This window comes from Vitis riparia, chromosome 12, assembly GCF_004353265.1.
Source record: "Vitis riparia cultivar Riparia Gloire de Montpellier isolate 1030 chromosome 12, EGFV_Vit.rip_1.0, whole genome shotgun sequence".
Lineage (NCBI taxonomy): Eukaryota > Viridiplantae > Streptophyta > Magnoliopsida > Vitales > Vitaceae > Vitis > Vitis riparia.
The window spans coordinates 21,861,468-21,877,174 of record NC_048442.1 but is presented as its reverse complement, the minus strand read 5'-3'; the positions used below and the strand labels follow the sequence as shown (position 1 = coordinate 21,877,174).

The window sequence follows — 15,707 nt, the reverse complement described above, 5'->3', positions numbered from 1 at the left end:
TTTCCATTATAAGATATTCCACTTCTCTATCTCTCCTTATAAGTATGTTTTTCAAGCTATGTAATTTTCAAGTTAAGTAATATAAAGTTTGTTGTTCTTTTTCTTTAAATTTCTTTGTTAATTTCTGATTTCTCTTATTTGATTTTGAGTTTTGGCATAATTCACGTTTTCATTGCATATTACCTCGTCCTAAATGTGTGTGTATATATATATATATATATATATATTATTACTAGCAATGTAGTCTGGTGGCACAGTAGGTTGATTTTGAACCTTAGATCATGGGTTCAATCCCACATCCCAATAATCAAATCCAAAACCAATATTTAAAACAAATGCCACTACAATAGCGAGATGAAATAGGAGACGGGATATAGACCCCTTCGATATAGGTATGCATATCCTACTATATCATATCCTATTTGGTATCATTTCCATGCAATATATGTATATTTAGTTTGTAAAATAAAATGAAATATATATTATTTTTTAATAATTGATATATGTTTAAAATAAAAATTATGTTATATTTCAATAAATTCTATTAAAAAATATAAAAAATTTCTTACATTTATTGTTATTTAGATATTACTCAATAATTTAAACTTTAGTAAGTAATTTTTTTTATTATATATATATATATATATATATATATTAGTATTATCTTCAATAAGCTTGATCGAGACAAGATGAGAGACATTCGCTATATATATATATATATATTAGTATTATCTTCAATATATTTTATTAATATTTTTTTAGTTCTATTTTATTAACAAATTTAATTTTTTTTAATCAATTTTTTATTTTAAAAAGTAAGCAATAAAAAAATTAAACTTGATGAAAAAATAAATACATAATATATAGGATATATTATCCCCTCTTATCCTATCTAAAGTTTTATTAGTTGCTAAGCCACCAAGATTTCTAGATCTTTCAAAATCTTTATTTTCAAAGTATGTTTTTGAGTGGTATGCATTTCATTGTTTTGGTCTTAAACATTTTTTTTTTTTAATCATAGATGTTTGAACCAGCTTACGCACATCTCGACTAATCTCACAAGGCCCTAAAGTTAATAATCAAGTAAACCTTCAATAACCATAAAGGGACTCGAATTTGTAACCATTAGGGTGCAAACCCAAGACCGAATCAACTGAGCTACTCCTCAAGGTTTTTGGTCTTAAACATCTTTGAAATCCACAATCCAATTGTAAAAAAAAAAGGTAGTGAACATCTTGCTTGTTGGAAATCCACACCACCCACTTGCAATTCAGAACAAACAACAAAATGCCTTGGCATAGGTTTTTGTTTTTTCTAGATCATAAAAATCTCAGTGGTTGGAAACCCACCATCCAATTGAAGTTTGTTTTTTCTAGGTCACAAATGTCTCGTTTTTATATGAACAAAGATACTTTCAAGCATTGGGAAGTGAAGTGAATCCTCCCTCGCTGAGTGCAGTGTCTTCTTGTTGGAGACATTTTTAACATGTTTCAAGACTTCATACAGGTTTTATGAACAAAATCCCTTTCCACGACGATTCAAATCCTCAGGTGATTTTAATAATATACACAGCCAATTTGCAAGTTTACAATAAAAATTAGGGCTTCCTGGGAACGTGAACTCTACAGGTCATTTCTGAATATACACGTTTACACCTTGTCCATCATCACTGATTTTTTTTTTTTTTTTTTTCTTTCCCAGGCATTACAACAGCCATATTTTTCAAAAAATGATGTATGACTTCCATGGAATCACAAACAATAATTGCTTTGGTGATCTACCCAATGATGAATTAGCTTCAGACCTCTTTTTCCATTTATACATTCTTATGATGAGTGGCCTCTTTTTCCATTTATACATTCTTATGATGAGAGAGAGAGAGAGAGAGAGAGAGAGAGAGAAAGAGAGGGAGACAGAATGCACAAGATAAAGGACCCAAATAAAGAGAAAGCATGCCTCATTGTCTCTTGGTCAATGTCTTCTTCAATCCTTTTATGATCTTGGCAAACCACATCAAGTTCATGACAGCAAGCACTGATGGAACAACTACTACCAAGAATAGCCCAATGTTGTGCATCTGCTTAACCTGTTTGGATGAGAAAACAACATTATGGTTAGGCCATCATTAGTAGGTGACACAACTACTTCATAAGCATATGTGAGAACTTAGTATCCTACTTGGATACACTTCTTATTTTTTTACTTTTAAAATAAAAAAATTATATAAAAATAGAGCATCTAATACAAAAAGTATAAATCTAAATCTAAGGTGGTGTTTGTTTTTTACTTAATTCTAAATAGAACCTTAATACTTGATAGTGTTAAATATTAAGTTGTTTGTTTTTATAGTATTTTATTTCTATTAAGTATTAAAAAGTAAAAAAAACTAATATGTTATTTTTTCTATTTAAAAAAAACTACATATTTTGACTTTTTCTATTTAGTAAAAAGTTTATAATAAGTCATGAAAAAATAGAAAAACAAACAACCTAAATTCTAAAACTAAATTGCTTTCAGCAAAAAGCCAAAAAAACAAACACCACCTAACTTATGCCTTTAAAAAGCACTTTAAAAAAAATTAAAATTGCAAGAATTTTCAGGTTTTAAAACCATTACTTTTTCAATGTAAGCCTTTAATACTTCTTGTATCTTCTATAAAAGTTACTACAATTTTTTTATGTTCATTTTTTCCTTTTTCTTTTTAATTTTAAAAACATAGAACAGGAAGTGTATCCATAAGCACATTTAAGTTTGAAGCAAAACAAGCCCAAGCCATACAACAAAACTGCATCTCCTGAGATCCTAGAATGAAGAGGCACAAAAAAAAAAAGAAAAAGCCAGCAACTCTCATAGAAAGGATAAAATAAAATAAAATCAAGCATCTGTGCTGCTTTTCTATTGTATGCAGGCACTTTCTGCTATGCAGTGTACAAGGGTTCCATGGGACAATTCCTCCTAGGTATATATCTTAGTGGTTTTGTAGGTAGTGAGTGTTATTACCTGATCATAGTGCAAGTAGATATGGTAAAACAGGTATATGAAAAGGAGTATTCTGGCAACCTGCAGAAAACATTATATTTTAGTAATTAGGTCAAGGAATAAAGATTAATAATGTAAGCTACATGTCTGATTTGCGAAAAAAGGTTTCCATAACTTGATCATACAAAGTAAACAACAAAAATTAAAAGAGAAGATATTAAATCAACAAATAATAGTAAATTGATTTTACTCACCAGCCAAGCAAAGAAAATCACAACCCCATTCATGACATATGCTCCGGACCTCTTCATTCCAGCAACATCAAGATACCTTACAAACCCAAGTTGCAAATCAAAAAAGAGAAAGCAGAACTAAAACCTGTCAATTCATTTTATTAGTTGGGTGTTACCATCTCAAATTGATCCCTGGGGTTGTTGTCTCAGAGATAAGAACCATGTAGGTGTAAAGTTGCCCTTCCCCAGTCAACATTGCATATGCCACTGCAGCTATAGATAAAAGATGATGAACCACCTGAAATGACAATGTCAGTGCCTTGATTTCCCAACCAATTTCAAGTTTTTACTTCTACAAGCTAAAACATCAACTTTCCTCCCACCCCCACCTCCACCACAACCTAGGCTTGCACCTTCTTATTTTTTGGTCACACACACATCCACCATCTTATGGAAATGTACATTAGGCTTTTTTTCTTTAAATCACAGAATGGAAAAGGGGGGAAAACACTCAAAAGAGGGTACTTACATACTCCATTCCGCCTAGGGAAGGATAAAACCAACATATCATCCCAAGATCAGCAAGGAAGTAACCAACAGAAACCTGTCAAAACACATCAAAATATGAAACATATACTTGCTTCTCAGATTGGATAACAGGAGGTAATGTAAACACTGCCACAAGGAGAAGGTTGTTAGCCATTGTTGGTTCACAAAAGTTGCATCTAGTGACAGGTGAGTTGGGTAGAGGATCCCAAGAAAAAAAAAATTCACTATTTTATTACAATAAGTAAATTAGAATATATATTTGTCTATTTATACAGAGAAGCTTTTCTTTTTAATGCATTCTATGATAAGGAAAACAACCTAATTACAGTTTTAAAATTTGAATCAATAGCTAAAAGGTTCAAGTGCAACCCCTATAAAGATAATAAGCTTTCTTCCAATTGTCAGAATTGAAAAATGCAATAATTTTAATGAGGCCTAAACTAATGAAGCCTTCAAAAAATTTTCATCGACATTGGATATATGAGACTGAGGTGTTTTTTGTTAGTACTTTGACTGTAACATTAAAACAATGAGAAAATTCTATGAAAAAATTTAGTTCTCATTGGTATTATATAAGTTTTCATTAGTATGAAACAACACATTATCATGAGACCTTTAGATAATATGTTACAAATTGAGAAAAATCTAGAACAGGAACAATGGGAAAATTTGTCTTCTTTTTCTTTGTTTAAATGGGTAAGGCAACCATTTTAATCATCTTAAGGCAGAGTTGCCTCGGTCATGTATGGTCCTAATCTCCAGAACTCTTGTAGGAAGTGATAGCTCTCAAGACTTAAACCTGAATAATTGCAGTTGGCAGCTTGAGCTGTTAGCAGTTACACTAGATGATGGCAGATAAACGTGTAACCTTGTAGAAAGAGTTGTTTGATGGAAAAGAAATAAAAACACAAGAGAACAATAGAGAAAAGGAAGAGGTGTGGGGGATTTGGGTAGGGGTGACTCCAACACCCTATAGCCTCTGTTTCTAATGTGAAAAAAAAAAAAAAAAAAGAGAAAATATGAGAAATTTATGACTATTACTATTCACTTATTAACCAACTACACTGTCAAAACTCCTAAGTTGGCAACTATACGTTACATGTGCCTGACTTGCCTAGCATCGCATGGAACAAAACTTGTCATATCTAGAGTAAGAACATCAGCCATTTAATCCCAAGTTTTCATGAATTGAGTACAAATCTGATGTAGGACAACCCTAGGATGGTTGCCTACACTCAAGGGTAGGTGGGCTAGGGTTTTATTTTTAGGGTGTAAGGAGAGGAACAAGGAGTAAACTTTATGGCAGAGAAAATTATAAGATAAGAAATAGAGAGAAAGAAGAAACAATGAAGAAAATATGGAAAACCTTAGAGTCTCACTAAGGCCTTCTAGAAGTCTCACCTAGAAGAAAAATCAATGGAGTCTCACCATTGAGGGTTGCAACCTTGCAATAAAAGAAAGTATAATATTATTCATCAAATTTATTCCTTTGATTTACATTGATTAGCCTATTTATAGGTTTCTCTAAGAAATCCAAAGTCTACTAGAACTCTAATAACCTATTATGATTCTAATTCTAATTATAACATCCAAAGTCTACTAGGACTCTAATAACCTATCATGACTCAAATTCTAATTATATTATAACTCAACTAGCTAATCCTAATTAGACTTCAACAAATACCAATCCCTATTCAATTCTAATTAATATTAATCCTACTTAAAGTTTACTTAGGTCTTTCCTTTCTTCCTTGAATAAACTTTAAAAGGCTTTCCCCCATCAAAATCTGTTGCTACTTGAATCTTTCCTTGATGAAGTGTTGATCCACCTAATCATGCTTTTCTCCAATAGAGGTGAACTAGATACTATTAATTATTAACTAGTTAGTAGCTTGGCCTCAATCCAATTCTTTAAGAAAAATCTTCAACTAGTAAAGGTAGTCTTCTAGATACTGTAAGTATTAACTAGTGCTCTAGCTTTCCACTTGATCTTGCTACCACATATTTTTCGCATTTTACCAAGCAACATAATTTCGGCTGAAAAGGATACAATATATAAAGGTGGATATCTGATTGGCTATAGAATTGCCCTAATTTACATTTTTTAAGGCCTGAATTTGTGTACATTTTCGCCTGAAATAACCTTACCAAAACATGTTTTGAAGTGCCTTAATACCAAATATGTAGGCTTTCAATGGCAAAAACTCAGTGAATGAATTCAATAGCCAACAAAAACCACTATATAAACAATATCTAATACAATGAGAGACAAATAGCTCAATCTTTCCACAAAATTGACATCAATTGAGGTCTCTTTTCTTTTCACCTGGAAGAGATAGCGCTAAAGGAAACTATTCTGTTTCTTGTCGGTAACAAATACAGTAGAAGAATGCTGCTTATTTTGTTGCTCTAGTTCTGACTAAAACAGTCCTTTTGCCCTCCCAAAGGTACATTATACAAAGCCAAGCATGAAAGATATCCCAAATCTAAATAAAACAGAAATAAGGACCTAAGACCATCTTAAAAGGTTCAAGTAAAGAAAAAGAACCCAAAGAGGTGAGGGGAAAAAAGAAATAATCATACCCCCAAAGAAAATGTAGATAGTGATGAGCTCCGAAATGTAACAAAGCCCGCAAGTAGTTCATCAGAATAAAGATCAGACCAGAACACGAAGTATAATGACATAACTGTAATAAAAATGGCATGGAAAGTAGATATAGACCTGCAACAACAGTAAAGACAGATATAAAAATTATAGAATAATGTAAGATAAATAAATTTGAACTAAGTGGAAATATTTACACACCGGTTATTCCACTCATTACGTTGGACTTTTGAAAGGCTGGAAAAGCTCTTAAAATGAACTGCACTGATCAACTGAGTAAGATGATAGACCTGGAAAAGAGAGAATTCTAAGAGGAAACAAAGGAATAAAAATAAAATGTAAAAAGAGCCTCAAAACTTGTTTTAAAAAGAAAAGAAAAAAAATAATAGAAGGAAAACCTAAAGAACTAAGATTTGATTTTATATGCAGCAAAATGTAAATAATAGCTCTAATTGGACTAATTTATGTGCACCTATTATACTGGAACCATTAAAAGGAATGATGAGAACATACCATCTTGCAAGCGACAAGACCACCGATAATCGAAGCATAGGGTATAAAAGAATCTGCTAGCACATATTCCTTAAGAAGAGCTCCAGCCTGATTCTGGTAAGATTTGATCTCCATAGCTGCTGTTTTGGAAGCCAGCATTACATCTTACTAGCAAGCCAACATTGCAAACAAGAAGCCCTAGTTGTTGCCTAACTTTCTGTATCCTCTTATTATCTCTGTCCTTCCTTTTCTCTTTGTGAATGAATAAGGAAGAATATACAAAAGGAAATGACATAAGCAATTAAGGTGAGATAAATCTCAAATTGCTATTTTTGAAGTGATAGTACTCAACAGCCCAGTGCAGTAACCAAAATCAATATTTTATCAGAAACAAGAGGCTATTATTTTGATTTTATACAATTTAAGGAAAAGGATAGAACATTACATCATTGTTTTTCAGCCAAGATCCAAAGAAAAAAAAAAGAGGAGAGAGAGAGAGAAAGAGAGAGAACAAAGACTAAATGAGATGCAGAACAATCGACCCTTTTACATCTCTGAAAAGGCTATGCTATTAAAAAAGCTAAATAATCTGATAAGCAAACCCTAAAAAAGGATAGTCATTTTCAATAATAGACACATTTCAATCTCAAAAGACTGGTAAAGACCCAGAGAATATGGTCCATCTACAACACCAAAACCAAGCTTGTACATAGGCATTCCTTTTACAGGAGTAAGTAGAATTTAAATGCTCAGTGCTACATCAGGGGCTGAACTATCTGAGGATCAGAAGGGGGCCATGAGATCCATAAAATTTTGAAAAATTCTTAGACAAGGCTCCTCCAGTTGGTATAACTGCATTTAGAACTTTTTTTTTTCCCAAACAAATATACAGTTGGAGCACTCTGTTAAGCAGATTCATCTTCTGGCAGGACCACCGCCATCTCCAAGCCTCTGACAATTCTTGCTTTTAGGATACACAATTTTTGTATTTGTCATGTTTCCTCCTCCTCCCTTTCCTGTATATGGTGGAAAAGAAGGTCCTTTCCTCTATTTATTTCCCATTTTGCTCAAACTCATTCATATACACAATTCTCACTTTTTTTTTTTTTATGTGCCTATTGTTTTGAGTGAATTCACATAGTCATTTTCTGATCATACAAATTCGATCTAAAGGGTAAAGCCTCAACAGCTCAAGGGCAGTGAAGCTAGGGGAACAATATATTCTGTTTACAATGATTCTTATTATATATATTCTTACTGTAAAAGGAGTTCCAAGCTAGGATTATGTTACACCAAAAGTAATTTTCAACCCAATTAAGTTCATATAAAAGTATACCTACTGAGGGTTTCTTCGATCACTAAAGTACTGGAATTGTTTTCCATAGGAGAAAAAAATGAAAAAAAATTGATAAAAAGATTATATTCCACACATATCTAATCAAGGATTACACAAATAAAAAAAATGAAAAAAGAATATATCATGAACCTTAAGTTATAGTCCTTTGAATAAAAAATCATCTATAATTGAATTAAGACAACATTTGTCAGTAATTTCTCTTTCAATAGAAATTTGGATACCCAAGTAATTTATAAGAGAACCATCCTCTATATCATGAAAGTTTTGTTTTAATCATTGTCATATCTGAAATTTTTAGTTATGTTGTAGAGCAGGAGAGTCAACATAGGAGGAACTGAAAGTAGGTAAATCTTTCATGTTTTGTTTTCACAATTTTTCAACATAGTTCACAAATCATAGACATTTTTTTTCTGAATTTAGATGATGAAGTACATGGAGCACATTATGTTGCAACTTAAATTTCAAAAGAATTACCTCCAGCTCCATCATATCTTAGAACAAAACTTTATACAAGGCTGCAAAAATTGTTGATTTAAAATGATTCATAACCATTGTTAAAGATAAGAAGTTCCATGGCTTGCTCATTAAATCAATTATTTAACTTCTGAAACTTAAAGTCCACAAAATGGTGAATGCATTGGTCCAATAACGATACTCAACAATTATAAGTCTCAACTGATGAAATCAGCCTTAGCATATTATATAACAACCACCCATGGCATGCATATCAACTTCATAATAATAGTAAAACTATTTCATGTTTATAATAAATAGAGTACTCCCCCATGTCTCCTTTTTTTCTCCTTCAGTTGAGAAAGGATACTTGGAATTTAATATGTCTTGAGAGTTTTGTTACAATTATTGACAAAAGGTACTGAAGCTTTCCATAGTTTCTTTCAGCCAATTCATGATAGAACAAATTTAAAGTATGTAATCACATCATAAGCAACATTATCCCTATATCTATAGTAAAGCATCATTCAGTAGAGCTAAACAAGTTCATCAAACACCCTGATCATTGCAAGTCACTGTATGTTTACAAGAAGTGTCAATAATATGATTGACAATGGAAATCAAGTTTAAAAAGAATAGCCAAACATGATTACATTTCTAAGATACTGTGACAATGCTAAATGTAGTTGGTGCATAAGGGTAACTATTACGACATAAATCCTATCATTTCAATCTCTGTACATGTAGCTAATCATTCACCCAAACACAGAATATTGAGATTCTATTTTGATTTCCATACTATGTTGTGTTATAAGACAGCATCAAGCTATATTTTCCACCAATAAGAAAGCATTTCCAGACCCCGGAAAACATTTTGATTGGTCACAATTGATTCATGTCAGAGAAGCATTACCAAGAAAAAGCAAAAGCATTCACCACAGACTATAATCAAATTGTGTGCGAGAGAGATGCTGAATTGGTATGATTTTGTTAAGATGTTAATTTCTCTTGTTACTTTTCTTTCCCTTTCACTAAAAAGTTCAAGGCAGTATAATCCCCAAAAGAATTAGAAATTTTCGTATCAGTATCTTGTAAGGAAACATAATTATCATTATCAAACCCCTTTATAATTAGTATACTTCGCAGAAATTATTATCATCACTTCGCTTTAAAGTGCCAAAACATACTACCAATTCCAAGCACCACAAACCCGTCATTCAACAAGTAAGCTAATCAACAAATATTCATGCAAAAGCTTCATTTCAAGATGATCAGAAAACATCACAAGTCCTGTTGGATCGCCGAGAAATACAGAGAACTAAAAGAAAAGAAAAAAAACCACCGTTTTTCCCCATCTAAGGGCCAGACCAAACACAGCCATTTTTATTGTGCCTCTGTTTTCTCCGGAACCAAACAGAGGCTCAGCAAAGCATGGTAAGATAAAAGGAAAGAAGGACGCGGAGGGTCACCTGAAAGGAAGAATAATGGGAGTTTGACCGGAAAAAGAGGAAATCTAGCCGGAAAACGCCGGAAAAGGAGAGAGAGAGAGAGAGAGAGAGAGAGAGAGAGAGAGAGAGAGAGCGAGAGCAAGGGGTAACGGTGGTGATAAACTGATAATAAATTTAGATATAATTTATTTATAGGGAGTGAGTCACTATCAAAACTTGAAAACTCACTGCTCCTTTTTACCACGTGCGAAAACTGTGGTCTGCCCCTTTTCTTCTCTTTTTTGTTTCCATACCCTCCATTTATTAAAAATTTATACAAAGGGGCCTAAGGCTGCAACCCTGCAACCTTCCCCATTTTAATGTACACTTCTCCCACGAATTTGAATTCTTATATTATGATAGTGACTGTTCGAGCTTTTTTGGTCTCAAAATCAAAACAAAATTAGTTTTCAGCTGCTATCCAAGCATAATTTTGAGAATTATTATATATTTTCTTTAAATATATTTAAAATTGTTATCATTATATTGTCTAGGTTATTTTAATTAATAATTACATCGGTATAAATAGTTAGGAATGACAATGGGATAAGTTTGATACGAGTTGTATAATAATAAAAAAAAAAACAGGCGTGAACTTAAAATCTTTTCTGGAGATAGATATCAGTTTCCTAGAGAGACAAATAAGATATCCCAGCACATCGGCATCTTGATACCACCAGGAATGAGAAAAAAAAAATCCAAGGAAGAGAAAAAATTGAAAATTTTGGATCTATATCCAGGGGTCACATCTACCAAGAAAAAGTATTTTGTTTTGATTCGATCCATAGTCACATATGAAATAGCACACGGTATTTGCAAGAAAGGGATAATATGCACCTTCAAGTTGTTAATTATATCCTTTATGGCAAACCGATTTAGGGAATTTCTAATACAACTATTCAATTAGCTCGGACTTGTTTAGTATTGAATTGGTACCAATAAAAAAAAGTTCTCCTATAGGAAAGACCCATGTTTCCTTTATGGAAAAAAGGACAAATGGTGATGGGTGTGTTTCATCCGGTTTAACTCTTTTCTAAGGAATTTTTAATTTTACTAAAAAAAATTATTTTTAAAATTTTTTTAATTACATTAAAATAAATATATTTTATAAATAATTAAAATATTATAATTTTTTATAACTTATTTTATTGAAAAGTTTTTTATTATTATTATTATTATTATTATTATATATATATATATATATTAAAATAGAAATTAAAAATTAAATTAAATTGATTTTTAAAATTAATATTATAATAATTATGATGGAATAAGACAATAATAGAACCTTCTTCGTATTTAAAAAAAATCTTAAATTCACTCATAATTTATTTATTTAAATTTTAAACTCGTCCTATCCTATAGAATGAGTACTCAAAAAAATTAGTCTCATTACTATGTTTTATGAATAAAAATTATTTTCAAAAATATAAAATACTAATATCTTAAGTTTATAAATAAATTTTCTATTTCAAAAAACTGTTTTCTAAAACATCATCAAGCACGCCCTCGACTTTCCAAAACTTTATTCCTCTTTCTTGTGGAAGGTGTTTGTTTGTTTGTTTTTATTTTTTATTTTTATTTTCAATTCTCAGGCTGTTGAGAATCCAGAGATAATCATTATCCGTTTCTTGTGTGCAGTATTTTGTGTTATTTTAACTTCGAGTGGCATATTTTTGTTTTTTCTGCTTCGAAACATATTGTTGCAATCTTCATTGATATTTTTAGAATCATAAAAAGTATTTCTACTCAAAATGTTGAACACCGTTTTGGAAGTGCTTTCAATAGAGGTATTTTTTAATAAAAATATCTTCTTTAAATGTATTTTTATGAAAATTATTTTTTAATATTTAAAAAGTATTTTTATAAAAACTAATCAAATATTTTTTAAAAAAAATTATTGATTTTTTATATTTTTAAAAGTGTTTCTTTAATTTTATCAAATATCTAATTTTTTAAAAATATTTTTTAAGTTAAAAATATTTTCTAAAATCACTGTCAAATGTAACTTTAAGAGCTAATTTCGCTGTGATTTTAAAAAATTTTATCATTCAAGTGTTAAAGTGCTTTTAGGAGTAATTTTAGAAAATATTTCTAGTATTTCTAACACTTGAATAATAAAAAATTTCAAGTACTAGAAATGTTAAAATCACTTTGTAGAATTAATACCAAATAGATTCTTAAAAATATTATAAATCTTTTCTAAAATCATTATCAAACGCACTCTAAGAAGACGTTTGGTATTAATTTTAGAAAATGTTTTTTATATTTTTAACACTTAAAATTTTTTATTTTAAAAGTATTAAAAATATTGAAAATATTTCATAAAATTACCACCAAATTTACTCTAAGTTAATTTATTTAACTGAGAAAAAGTTAAAAACAAAAATTTACACTTCTCGTAACAGGAGGACTCAAATCAAGGGCGTTACTGCCAAGGATGAAAATATCGGTAATCACGGATATATCAGTACTTCGATTTTACGGATATATCGGATATATCGGAGATATATCGGCAGATATTCTGGAAAAAAATATCGGTAGGCTTAAAATTATTAAAAACTCATAGAAATGTAAGGAAAACCTCATAATAATATAATTAGAAGTATAATGGACATTTTAAAGTTGTTTTATTGAAAAATTTGATATATATATATATATAATATAATTTGCGATATTAGATGTAATTATATCATATCGATCTATAAGAAATGTTAATTTTGTAATTGTTCTCATTATAAAGTCACATAAAATATTTCATTTCATTAAATATCAATAATTTGTACACATTAAATTCATTAAATAAACATATTTCATATTCAAAATATACTAGTTCATGTTAATTAAATTAATTAAATAATTTAGCATGTTAATTAAATTAATTAAATAATTTAGCTAAGTTAACTAGTTTAATTTAATTCTAGATGTGAAAATAAATCACAAATAATCATCTAAAATAAACATATCAATTTATAATTAAATAATCAAATTAACCTAAGTTAATTCAATAAAAATATAAAAATTAATTACAATTGAATGTAAAAATAGCATTAAATCATCCATATTGCAAACATACTAATTAATTGAAAATACATGAATTAATTACAATTGCAAACAAAATTAATTACAATTTAAAATAAATATACCTTAAAATGATTAAATAATTGAGCAACCTTAATAAAAATTGGAGTAATGAGAGAGCAAATGAAGAATGAAAGCAAAAATGGATGAAATAGATGAAATTTGGGCTATTTATAGAATAAATTTGGGCCAAAATAGCCGTTGGAACATTAATTTACCGTTGAAAATCAATTTTGGCCGTTGGATAAAAAATTGGGAGCAATCTGGCCGTTGGATCGCCATATTACCATTGGAATCACATCTAGACCGTCGGATCAACACGGGCGTGATCTGGGCCGTCAGATCAAGTTGCATGAAGGAGGGGAAATATCACAAAAAAATCAGCGATATATCACCGATATTTTGCCACCAGAAGCGATTTTTTCAAAAAATCTCCGATATATCTCCCTGAACCGATATATCGCCGATATATCGCCGATATTTTGGCGATATTTACGGAAATATCTCTCCTCGATTTTTCTCCTCAAAATGTCGTGTCGCCGCCTCCCGATACAAGATATATCGGCGATATATCGCCGATATATCCCGATATTTTCCTCCATGGTTACTGCCTCTTAACAATGACAACTTTGGACCATTGGATTAAAGGCTATATTTGTTTCAAAGGTTCCATAGACTAAAACCGGTCATCTGGGTATATCATATCATATATTTACACCAATAATATATTCAAGATAAAATTAAAATTAAAAGATGGATAAAATAAATAAATAAAAGTTCAAATAGATTTGAATCACATATATCTTAAAAATATAAAAACTTTACCGATCTTTTATAATTGACTAATTATTATTTTAAAGAAAATTTTTATATAATTTTATAACTTGATAAATAGTGAGATAAAAGTTATTTAAATATATTTTATTTAAATAAATAGTTTTTACTTAACATTTATCAAAATTATAGTAAACACGTATAAAAAGAGAATGAAAAGTTAAAAAAAATATATGTGACTTAATACGACATAGATGAATTTTATTTTTGTGATAAAAGAAAATATAGGTTGATATAATATTTATCTATTTATGAAAATAGGAATATGTCTAGAAAATGTTTATGATAAATGATAATAAATTATTTATTAATTTACACATATTCTTTGTATATTTATACTCAATTATATTTTAGTATTTTTGTTATATTTTCTACACTTAGATCACATATTTCATACACCTCTGTAACATTATTGTAATTTTTGTACCTAAGATACATTTGTTTTATACCTTAATCACTTTGTTTTTGTACTTTGATTATATTCTTTTATACATAAGTTACATTTGTCGTAAATAAATTGATTATATTTTATATCTTTGTATCTTGATCATATTTTTATATCTTATTATCTTAATCACTTTTTTTTTGTATATTGGTCATATTTTATGTATCTTAATATTTTTTTTTACACTTAGATTATTTTTCTCATACCTTAGTATTTTATTTATATTTTTCATACCCTAATCATATTTTTTTTTACTTATTTTCTCATTGAGTGAATGGTACAAAATAAATCAATTGATTTTTCAATCAGAAATACTGTATGAAATCTTCAATTTTTCTCTTTTCTTCCATCCCTATCCCATATGTACAACATTTGAATCAATAGAAAACCTTTTATTTTGTGTCCGTATAAAATGATATTATTACATTCCAATTCATTCTCATACCTCTCAAGGAAAATCTCGAAGTGGATCCCAAATTGACACGTTATGAACTTATCCATACGATTATGCACTCTTCAAAAAGGAATCAATTTTCTAAGAGATTCTAACTTTCGTACTTTGGTGGGTCGATGTGGATTTTTTATATCTAGATCATATTTTTTATTTCCTTATGCCTTGATAATATTTTCCATATCTTAGTCATATGTTTCATAGCTAGATTACCTTTTTCACATGACATTCTTATTTTTATTCTTTAATACATTGACAACTTTTTTCATATCTTGGTCATATTTTTCATATCCAATTTACCTTTTCATACCTTAATACCAAATTCATTTTCTTTATATAACTATAATATATTCTACTCATTATCTCTAATTATAATGAAATTAATGATACTCATTATTATTCAAAAAATTAAGTAATTTTAATGTTAGTTATGAAAATATATCAAATTAAACAACCAAACTAATGACATTAAAAAAATTTAAAATTTTAATGACTTTGTAGCAAATAATCTTTAAAATTTTAATGAATTTAATCATTTCTTAATATATTTTAAGATTTTTCAAATAACTATGGGAGTCTTTGGTAAAACTTAATACTTATTATTTAATAACTTAAGTTGAATTTAAGTTAAATTTTATTTAAGTTATTGACTTAAAACTTATTTCTTAATTCTTATATTTTAAGTATTAAGATTGTTTAATGAAATTAACTTAAAACATATTTTAAATCATTAAATTAACA

The 15,707-nt window shown here is 29.3% G+C and overlaps 1 protein-coding gene across 1 annotated transcript; it reads right to left on the bottom strand.

The window, feature by feature from the left end:
* Window positions 1-1,768: 1,768 nt before the first annotated feature.
* Window positions 1,769-10,254, bottom strand: LOC117925892 (TLC domain-containing protein 4-B-like). The gene is made up of 9 exons (XM_034845002.1): window positions 10,138-10,254; window positions 6,880-7,110; window positions 6,568-6,656; window positions 6,345-6,483; window positions 3,742-3,816; window positions 3,389-3,510; window positions 3,234-3,309; window positions 3,001-3,060; window positions 1,769-2,086 (listed from the first exon to the last, which is right to left on the bottom strand). The coding sequence occupies exons 2-9, from the start codon at window positions 7,015-7,017 to the stop codon at window positions 1,958-1,960; spliced, it is 828 nt and encodes a 275-aa protein (XP_034700893.1). The 5' UTR covers window positions 7,018-7,110; window positions 10,138-10,254; the 3' UTR covers window positions 1,769-1,957.
* Window positions 10,255-15,707: the final 5,453 nt, after the last annotated feature.

What these genes read in the sequence shown, in the direction of transcription:
- LOC117925892 (XM_034845002.1), bottom strand. Translation starts at nt 7,017, where the DNA reads ATGCTGGCTTCCAAAACAGCAGCTATGGAGATCAAATCTTACCAGAAT. An exon ending in TGATTTTCTTTGCTTGGCTG is followed by an intron (nt 3,061 to 3,233) that starts GTGAGTAAAATC and finishes TGTTTTCTGCAG; the next exon opens with GTTGCCAGAATACTCCTTTT. An exon ending in TCTACTTGCACTATGATCAG is followed by an intron (nt 2,087 to 3,000) that starts GTAATAACACTC and finishes TCATCCAAACAG; the next exon opens with GTTAAGCAGATGCACAACAT.